Source organism: Gouania willdenowi, chromosome 4 (genome assembly GCF_900634775.1).
Source record: "Gouania willdenowi chromosome 4, fGouWil2.1, whole genome shotgun sequence".
Classification (NCBI taxonomy): Eukaryota; Metazoa; Chordata; class Actinopteri; order Blenniiformes; family Gobiesocidae; genus Gouania; species Gouania willdenowi.
Window position 1 is genome coordinate 23468697 of NC_041047.1, and position 10869 is coordinate 23479565.

At 37.6% G+C, this 10869-nt stretch overlaps 1 protein-coding gene across 1 annotated transcript; it reads right to left on the reverse strand.

Annotated features, from left to right (window-relative positions):
* Window positions 1-3647: 3647 nt before the first annotated feature.
* LOC114461968 (histamine H3 receptor) lies at window positions 3648-8787 on the reverse strand. Its single transcript, XM_028444499.1, has 3 exons — window positions 8326-8787; window positions 7598-7764; window positions 3648-5399 (listed from the first exon to the last, which is right to left on the reverse strand). The coding sequence occupies exons 1-3, from the start codon at window positions 8621-8623 to the stop codon at window positions 4545-4547; spliced, it is 1320 nt and encodes a 439-aa protein (XP_028300300.1). The 5' UTR covers window positions 8624-8787; the 3' UTR covers window positions 3648-4544.
* Between the last annotated feature and the right edge of the window lie 2082 nt (window positions 8788-10869).

Consider the following 10869-nt stretch of genomic DNA (forward strand, 5'->3'; position numbering starts at 1 on the left):
CGAAAACTGCTCTCACAGGAGTCTTAACCAGGCAGCGAGGTCAAACCAGCATCATCTGTGCTTTGAGAAAAGCTGGTTTGTGGCTTTTAGAGTTGTATTGAATAAAATCACCTCAAATTAACCACAAATGAGAAACACTGTTTCCTGATTAAATAAATATATATACACAGTACCCAAGTATAATCAGTAGCCAAATGTAGACTCAAATAAAATGAAAAGCATTCTGTTAATCTTTATTAGGACTAGCTTTATCTCTACAGTACAGTCACAACATACTCATTGAAAAATGTACTATACTGGTATGGCAATATTTTATGATCAATCATATGATCATTATACAATAAGTCACAGATGACATGGTGAAGGTGGCAGCTGCCGCTTACAAACACTTTGGTTAGTTTGTTTAGTGTGCACAGTATAAAATCAGCCTGGCTGATGAAGTCATACAAATGCAGAGAGAAAATGACAGATGCTATTAGGGAGGTTACAAAAGAAGTCAAACATATTCTCATCTAGACACTGTTTTTCTGAAAAGCCTGGTAATGGGAGTCTGGATCAGTGCTCACATCTACTAAGACAGTCACCTTTTAGCTGGGCTTCATGTGTAACACATTGCTTAGGCAACTCATTGAAGCTTATTATCTGTGTTGTGTAGAATATTATACTTGCACTCATGTCTGCTGCAATAAGACATGGATGCCTATAAATGTTATGTGTCCCACTATTGACATTACTAATGAGAAAAGCAGGAATTGTTTGTGATAGTGACATTACAAAAGCCTGTTCCATTATATTTATGTCCATGAATAGCGTTTTGTCTGAAACATTCTACGGTAAATTACTTACCAGGCAGTAATTATTTTTGGTATAGATCGTATTTTCAAGCATCATGCTTGAGGGGAAGTTTTCACAATGTATGCCAACTTTTTCTTTCAAGTTTGGCTTTTGTGTATCGCAAATATTGAGTCAAATGTAACATACTTAAAATCTGATACATCTAAATCACAAGTGTCAAACCAAGGCCAGGGGACCAAATCCGGCCCTTTGGAGCATCCAATTAGCCCCACAGCAAAAAGCAAACACCATTATTTTTTGTTTTTGTGCAAATTTAACTAATTCAGTTGTAAATATCTCGGCTGAATATATTTCCAAATTAATACACACATTTAATGAAACACCACAATATAAACCTTTTCACACTCTGGAACTGCGCATGCGCGACCTGAGGGGTCATACGTTGAGAGTGGTAAACGTAAACAAGCTCGTCCACTCTGTTGATATTTTCAACCTAACAGTGTTTGTCATGTTATTCCAGAGATCTTTAGTGTTTTGATAGTGTTTATGTTATTAATATTACACATATTTGGACTAGAGGAGGGACAAGGTCTTTCCGCTGAAGCCACTTTCGGCCGATCTGAGCACTTTTAAAAACCGATGGGAGCAACTCAGCAAGGCAGTCCCCTCGCTTCCACACACAGATTACACCTGGTGCATGAAAATACCAACTACCTGGGTCTCCAGGGGGCGGAATTCAGACTCTACCCGGGAATTATGTGCATATTTAAGGACTTTTGTAAAACCGATGAGAGGAGCAGTATCAAAACGACCTGCTGTTTTTTTCTGTGTCTATCTTTATTATTGTTAGTTTCTTTTTTTTTTCATTTGTGTAATTGTTTTAACAACTGTAAAGTGTCTTTGAGTTTTTCAAAATAAAATGTATTATTATTATTGATGGGACAAGTGAAGTTTCTGAATGTAAAAAAGACAGTATGTGTTCTCACTTTGAAAAGGTAAATTTACGACGTCCATTTACTAACCAGGTCCATGAATATTTTTTATTAAGCTATTATTTTAATTAAATGTACAAATTTGAAGGAAGTTCTCGAGTTAAACACTAAAGAGGCCGATGAGTGAAACCGCACTCATCAGCTGATTGGTCAGTGTTTAAGAAGTCAAGAAAAACTGGAATTTTCAGCTCATGTGCAGCATTAGCATTAGCAGCTAACTCGGCATTTCTACCTTGGAGACCGATACCGCAGTTCCGAAAAAAATCTTTCAAGGAATCAATGCACTAACAGTAAAAATAATCTAAATCTCTGTCAGACTCGTTGTCAGGCAAGGCGAGTTTATCCCTCTTGACCACTGAACTCACACACGAGGACTGAACGAGAGCGAGAGTTCCGAGAGTGTGAAAAGGCTTCTTAGCAGGGCTCACATTTTCCCCATGCTTATATCACATGATGGCAGTCATTTTTCTATCTCAAATTGTTAAAAGAACTCACAATTTTCAAATTCAAAATATTTCAAATTTTTCCCCCATATTAAATAAAACGTGACCACAAAATAAAAAAATAAATTGAAAGTAAAGATCCTGCAGGGTCTGATATATATATATATATATATATATATATATATATATATATATATATATATAGGTGAAGTGCAAACTAGAGCACAATAATGATTAAATTTCCCATTTTTGCGCCTACAATCTGCGACCCACTCCAGATAAACTGCTCTGTATTAGGCCTCTGAACTAAAATGAGTTTGAAACACCTGACCTAAACTGTCAGAAATCCTATTGCATGTTCTGTTCGGATACAGCCTTGACAAACCAGTGACCGATAGAACAAGGTAAAATTGCATGTACTTGGTCTATTATTAAATATTTGAATAATATTCCCCTGTTGGCGAGTCATGGCTGTGGCATATTTTTGTAGCTTTATGTGGATGGTGTCATAAGGAAAACCAAGATTAAAGTACTGATAAACTTATACCAGCAACCAAACATCTCATCTAACTTTTAAAAAATGTACATTTAGACACACCTAAGACAAACCACGTGCTTCAACTGTATTTTTAATGTGCCATAAATCCACCAAGACGTGAAAATAATACAGAAGTCTACAAATATTCTCAGCATTGATTCTACTCTGCAAATGATAACGCGACCGTAGCTTTTCTTTGTCTAAACATTTAGATGAACTTTTTACAACATAACTGTTGATTCAAAACAGCTGCTTCTAACATCAAATTATCCAGCATTTCTAAACATATCAAACTGATAAAAAGTTCACAGTAAACTCTTGTAAACCAGAGGCTCTCAAACGTGATATCAGAGACCTCTTAGAACTATGAAAACTGGCTGAAGATCTCATAGTTACGTTATTGCAACTTTAATTACAGAGGGGGCCACAAATTGTGATTGTTTGTCTTTGTTATTGTTGTTGTTTTTGTGTGCTTTTCTGTAATTTTGTCAATTTTTTTTTTTTGCTGTCCTTTTGTGTAATTTTGTTTGCTTGTTTGTCTATATCATTAAAGACATTAAAAAAAAATCTTCCTCCTCCACATTGAAAAAAAGAAGAAAAAGACGAATGAAAAAGAGCAAAAAGAAGTAAAACATGACATTTGCCCCCTTCGTGAAAAAATAATTACATTAAACAAAGGCAAACAGCAAAGAAGTCATTGTCACAACTCATTTGAAACCACACACTTACACTTCTGTCTCATATTTCTTCAACATAACACATTTCACATCTTAAGTGATCTTGATAATTTGATGTCATCATTTAGATTCTTCCTTAGTCTGAAATTAAGGATAGTGCTTTATTGTTTACCTTAACAATTTTGTTGTTGCATTGTTCTACTTTGTTTGTTTTTGTAGTCATTTTGTTTACTTTTGGGGGGCCACACAAAATTAGACTGAGGGTTGCATGTGGCCCCTGGGCCGACAGTTGTTCATGTTTGCTTCACTGACATCTGATCATCTTTGGTTTTTGGAATGTTCAACATTTTCACTAAATTGCAGTAAAATTTAAACAAGAAGTAAAAATTTAGAAAATAAAATCTTACAATAACTTGTAAATCCCTTCTTTCTGATGACCTCTAATTACTTGATACTTTGTGTTGATACACATATTCATCAAATGTACTCCTTGATCATTAAAAAGGAGATTGACTGTAAGAGCACAATAGGTCATACAAAAGCAGGCAATTTAATAAAAATTAACATAATGTGTAGGACTAATACTGATTATGAATGGGAGTGTTGGGGGCATCATGGGGGTTACTGGAGAAGAGGTTAGTTGAGCACTTTTTAATGATCTTTATAAAAGTGTGCTGAGCAACGATGACTTTCTGACCTGCAGAAGTCCCTGAGCCCCAGTTTGAGAACCTCTGTTGAAAACAAATATTCCTTTATTGTCGCTAACATATATACAATCTGTCCTTAAACTGTAAATATTCTGTCTGACAAAAGTTTGAACACATTTTTGTGGTGTAATAATAATTTTTTGCAATAATTAAAATGAAATTCATTGGTTTAATATAGCAAGTTGGTATTTCACAGAGTTAAACTGATGAATAATCTGCACAACCACAAACAACTCATTCCTACCATATATACATTACACAACTCATAGTTATCCACAATTCAACACTAAATGAAACAATATTTATTAAACACGGCTGTGTTGTTCTAGAGTTTTAATTCTGTAACTCTGGCAGTTGTAGCTTTTAACACTGTTTTACTGACAACAGCTCATCTAACAAGACTGGGGCTCAACCTGAGGCTGCACTGATTGTCTTTTAGGACACAGAATCTTGGAGAAAGCCCTTCGAAAACTACTGTGGCACAGAGGGTACAGGAAAGGGTTGATGGCTGAGTTCAGCCACAGAAGCCAGAATGTAATTTCGTACCAATAGTTTGACACACATCTGCCGCTGCAGGCGGCACGGATGATCATCAGCAGAGTGTACGGAGCCCAGCAGATTGCAAAAATGCACACAATGATGGCCAACGATTTGGCTATTTTCTTGTCTCTGGAAAGGCGAGATACCTGAGTCCTACGACTGGGCCTCGTACAGGAAGCAGTTTGCTGAAACAGCTGAGAGCTGTTCCTGTTAGGAGAAATCCTCTGATGCTGCATTAAGATTTGACCAGTGTCAGGGTCTGCACAGGAAGGGTATTGCACATCATCTTCAATGACGGCAGAAATAGCAGCAGCCTCACAGGACACTTTTCGAGTCTTCACAAACAACACAGACCAGCCTCCTCGGTCTCCTCCCCCTTTGTGTTTCTTAATAGTTGGCATGTTGTCCTCGTCCTCTGCGCACATGCCTCTTTTCATGTTCCTGCAGTAAATATTTAGGTAGATACTGAAGTTGAAGAATGTAACAGACACAAGTGGAGTGAAAAACTCGAAGGTGGAGGCGCTGAGGAGGAAGTACCAAGTGAAATAAAACTCAGCATAACACTCGTGTGAAGGGACTATGCTGTGGCCGACAACGGCCTCCCACAAGATGATAGCAGGACCGTAGAGGAGGAAGGCCAACACCCAAACTGCCAACATCTTGAACACAGCTTGGCGGGTGATGTTCCTCTGAGCCCTGTATTTTACCTGCATTAAAACAACAAGAGGACACACACACATACAACGTTACATAAAACACTTCTCTTCTCTTTCCACCAGCAACAGTTGTTAACATTCCACATTAAAACTGGCTGACACACGCACTGAATGCTGCTCACAGAACATCAGAGCAGCCGATTGATGAAGTAGAAAAAAAACAAATCTGCATCTTTTTGCTCTAAACAAAAACCCACACACGAAACACTAGAAATCCCAAAGCATAGGACAGAAAAAAAAAGATTTGGGCAGAGAGCCATTCATGCAGTGTGTGACACAGCTATGAAAGAGACATCTGGTGTCTTGAGATTCTCGCCGCCCTCGCCATTAATCCTCACCCCTTACTTTCGCGCTCACTTCCTTTTGTTTTTTTTTTTCCTTTCCATTAAATTTATATTCAGTTAAATTCTTCCATATTTCACTCTCTCTTGCTTTTCTTTAGCTTTCATTGAACTAAAACATTTACATGACCTTGTTTGTAAGTGGAATGTGGTAGATGAAGCTAGACAGAGCCCATTTAGGAGGCTTTTAACTGTGCTCAGTACTGATGATTTGACTGGAAGCGTGAGTTTCAGCTGAAACAGTCACCAGGACACGAGCCAACAGACACGCAAGTTCTGAGGTAAACAATCCAGTTCGCGGAAGAGTCTATAAAAAAAGATGTTATTTTCTCGAAACATGTTTTTGAAGATCTGCCACAGTCTTGAAAAACGACCAGGGAGGTGTATACGTGTTCTGAACATAGTTTCCTTCTGTATGTGTTCGTCATTAGATTTTATCTCATGTCTGTTATCAGAGGAAGACGCAAAAAGAAAGAAAAAAGTGTGATTGGTGAGCATGAATTTGAAGACTTATTAATTGTATGTCTGTTGATTCCCTTACACCTCCATGCAATGTGGACTCTAAAGAGTCTTAACAGGCTTCATGGCCCCACTTGGATCACAATCATCTGCCCTAAACTGTATATTTTTTCTGGGGTTCTTTTTGTCTTAAGGCCAAATGACATGAATAAAAACCTTACCGCTTTGGAACCAGTTTCTCTAAAAGTTTGGTTGGTAACCCTTTACTTGAAGTTTTATACATAAGGCTGACCTTATCTGTCATTAGCATGAATAACATGTCATGAAAGCTGTGTCTTTTTGCTAAATTATGACACCTTTGGAGCTATGTTGGCATTTTTTTGAGTTAGGGTTAGGGTAATGTACAACACTTAATGACAGCCTTCATGACACCTTATTCATGCAAATGACAAGTGTCATGTCAGAATAATGACATAATGTCAGGCTTTATGTATAAAACTTCAAGTAAAGTGTTCCTGTTCTGTTTTCATGAAAACATTGTTGATGTGAAAGCAAAGAGCCAGGATCATCGGGGTAGAAATGAAATGCAAGGACCTCCACATAATCCAAATTCATCCAAAGTGTGCAGTGAAAAACGGATCCAATGAGTTGAACACTAATTCAGGAAGTAAGTCGTAACTAGCCAGAAGTAAAAAGAATCAAAGGTTTTCTTTCTCCATATAAATATCTAACGGGGCCAACAGACATTCACACACTCATGAACACCTAAAAGGAACTTAAGCGACTCCGATTAACCTAACATTCATGTCTTTGAACTGAGGCTGAAAGTTTCCATTAAAACCTACACAGGCATTGAGGGAACGTGCCAACTCCAGATGTTTCCCCTTCAGGATTGAAAGGCTGAAGCTCTAGCCATCACACCATATTATCAATTTCAAATGACTGACCGTAATGTAGATCAATGTGAATTGTTATCGAACACTCTATTCCCCTATATGGCGATGCTTTTAACGATCGTGGTCATTATTTGACATTCTTCAGAGAATTAGATTTACAAGTGACCTGCTGTATGCTGAGACACAGCTGGCTGCAGCTAAATGCCAACGATACAGTGGAGTGGTCCTTTTACTTGGTTGTCAATCATTCAAAGTGTGGAGTCCTGTGTTGTTCACACTGATATAGACTGATTGAACCATGGAGGCAAGTGTGAGCGTTGGATGTGGCCCAAGATTTTAGGGCTGAGAGCAGAGACTGGTGAGGGGAGGGAGGCGTGATGAGTGTGTGTGTGTGCGTGCGCGTGTGTCACAGTCACACACATTTCAGCACTGACAGACAGCAGTGTCACACACTGTGTGCACATCGTAATGAGCGCATCTGTCCTGTACTCACAGCTCTTGTGACTGACAGGAAGCGATCGTAACTGATGAGAACAATGTTGAAGACTGAGGCAGTGCACACCAAGTAGTCCATCACCAGCCACACTTTGCAGAGACCTTTGCCCAGTAACCACTTTCCAGTCAGGTTGTATGGGATGTACAAGGGAATGCAAAAGGCACCTGTAAGAAAACGCACACGCACACGTTAACATTCAAGACCACTCAGAGACTCCCACGCAAGGGACACCAGCATTCTCCAAGAGATGAATATATATATACATAAACAATTAAGTAATAAACAAGTAATATATATATATATATATATATATATATATATATATATATATATTACTTCCTTTACCGGGAAAAAAAAAAAAATATATATATATATATATTACTTGCTGCTGAATGTTAGTGACCCCCCCACCATTACCCCACCCCCAGCCACAAGTCTAACATGAAAGACATTTGGGACGACAAGCAACAGATAGGAGAGCAGTTCTTGCTGGCTATATGTGCGCAAATGAAATGGTGGATGTAAAATAGAAGGGATGCTACAATTACGCACAGCTGTTCCTATAATTCCAAGAGATAGAGGCGCACAAAAGCCAAATTTAACACACCCATCTTATCGACAGTGATGTATTTCATGTTCGGAACATTTTAGCGCGTCATTGGGTGCGCGTAAAAACGCAAAAATTATCCTGATTTTCGCCACAATACAAAAAAATTCACACTCACCCACAAAAAAGTCAGCTATGGCAAGGTTCAGAAAGAAGTAGTTGCTCTGAGTCCTTAGCGTTTTATCCACAATAAAAGCCAAGATGACCAGTGAGTTCCCAGCCACGACTACGATGACCAGGGTCACCATGAGAACCAACAGGATCACCGCCAAGTAACCTGGAAGGACAGTCTCTGCCTCGGATACAGCGGGAGTCAGATTGCCGCTGACATTTGAGCCCTGGATGTGAGCGCCCATGGTTAGTTGACGGCTAAAGTCATATGGACTGGAGGCACGCACTTTAGCCAAATTATCCATTTTCTCCCAGGAGGCGATCTGCGATCCAAAAACGGAAGAATCCGGGCATTTGTCATTTTAAAATGGCTCGCTTGTGCGTATTCTGGTGGTTTTCCTCCAGTTCTGAAAGTGAGTCTCACTGATGGTTGTGCGCGCACCGCTGCCTCGGTCAAACATACGAAGCGACGTTTACGCACGGCGATGAGTGGTGGTTTCAAAGTAAAGGTCTGGCAAGGAGAGTAGCCAATCAGCTCTTCTCAGATGTAATCACGTGTCATAGTACTATTTTTTAGGTATCTGGTACACAGAGGCGTGTAGGTGGTTTAATATCAACCTACTGATCATTACAGTAATAACGGATTACAGAGAAAGTTCTACTCATGCTTTTACTTTGAAAAAGAACAACATTCCAGCAGGCATATTTCTATAGTTTGGAAATTGTGTTTTTTCCCCACAGTAACAGTTTCTAGGTTAAAATTTTCTATTTTCAGCAAAAGTTGAATGATGAAGTTTTTGTACTTCTGCCTCTAAAAGTATGTATGGTACCAAACATTTCCAAGCATTAAGTGACAGATATTAGTTGTTCCTGTAGGAGCTTCATTTAAATGTCATAGATTTTTGTGACCATTTTTTATTTCAATTGTGGACATTTTGTGGAATAATTTGAAGAGAATTGCAGGACTTTGGAAAAGAAAAGGTGGTTTTTTTTTCCCCAACAATTTGAGAGTAAAAAGGACTGCCGTCACGTTAAAACTGTGAGCCCTGCAAAAATTGTGAAGTTTCATTGAATTTTTGTATTTGGAGTTACTGAAAGAGTTGAATTTACACAGAAATTCATGTATTCTCTGTCACTTTCTTCTAGGGGCTGAATTAAATGCTCCAAAGGGCCGGATCTGGTCCCTGTGCCTTTAGTTTGACATATAATCTATTCTAAGTCATACAAATTTTTTTCCCACTTCTTTAGAAACTCCAGTAAGTCCCTGGTTGAAAGTAAGATTCAAAACCCAAACACTAATTTACTGCACAGCGGTATTCTTCTATTGTAGATGACATTTAGATAAGACAAAGCTGACATTTTTAAAAGCTCAGAGTCAGACCATTCTTGAACAGTTGTCTATTGATCTGTGGCCTGGTAAGGGACCCTCCAGTTGTACACAATTGTCCTTCCCTGCCTTTAGCAAATGGTATCCTTGACTGCCCATACCACATGAATCAATCTCAAGGTCAAGGGGTCAAATTTGACCCTTTAGTTTCTAGCATTCAACACAGCCCACAGAAGAAAGTTATAATGAGAGCGAAAAGATCAATCTGATGTTTTTCAACCTTGGGGTCGTGACTCCATGTGTGATAGAAGAAAAAAAAAATACTTATTGGAATATGTTTTTTTTTTTTTTTTTTTTTTTTTTTTTTAACAAATGTTTAAATTATTATCCTTTCTCAAATTATACCACTCACAATCTTAGACATTTGTATTCTATACTTTCACTTTCTCAAATATAAATCTAGTTCATATAAAATAACAGTATAAAAATATCTGAGCTGGCCCATCTGGTCACTTTGTGTACTAATCCTACACTGTATTTTTAACAAAGTATAACAAACATCAGGATTGGGGTCACGCAATTGATAATTAATTGAAATTATGGCGTAATTATAATTTTTAATTAATTAAATAAATTGTAACTGAGTTCTGATGATTTACTTTGTAATTGTAATTGGCATAAAAATATTAAAAAAAATGTCAATTACAATTTAAGGCAAAACCAGGGAACCATGTTACCGTTCTATGTACAGTTCTACACATATTTAGTAAACAATTATTAAAATGTCTTTCATTTCAAGCTTTCCCACCTTTTACCATTTAAAAAAAAATGAAATCCAAGGGTACATTGGAAGAAAAAAACTCAGATGCCCACACCAAAAATATTAAAACTTGTATTTTCATTGATTAGGAAGCCTAACAAGATAATCAATAGAGAGGAAATAAATTGGATGATAGATATTTGTTTTAGTGTAATTTACAGCTGTTATTGTAAGAGATGCTGAGAGAAAGCTAATGCAAAAGGAAGGTTATTTATTAAAAGCTCAGTAATTCTGATTCATTGTAATTGAGCTTTAGTAATTGAGAACAAAATTGTAATTGACTTTCTGAGGATAAAAATAAATGTAATTTATTTGTAATTGGAAAAAATGCTGGTCACTGCCATCATAATTGAATTGTAATTGAACATGGATAATTGTAACTGAAAAATGTAATTGACCCCAAT

Coding starts and splice junctions, on each gene's coding strand:
- LOC114461968 (XM_028444499.1), bottom strand. CDS start 8,623: ATGGATAATTTGGCTAAAGTGCGTGCCTCCAGTCCATATGACTTTAGC. Junction 7,765..8,325: donor CATAGCTGACTTTTTTGTGG/GTGAGTGTGAAT, acceptor GTTTTCTTACAG/GTGCCTTTTGCATTCCCTTG. Junction 5,400..7,597: donor TCCTGTCAGTCACAAGAGCT/GTGAGTACAGGA, acceptor GTTTTAATGCAG/GTAAAATACAGGGCTCAGAG.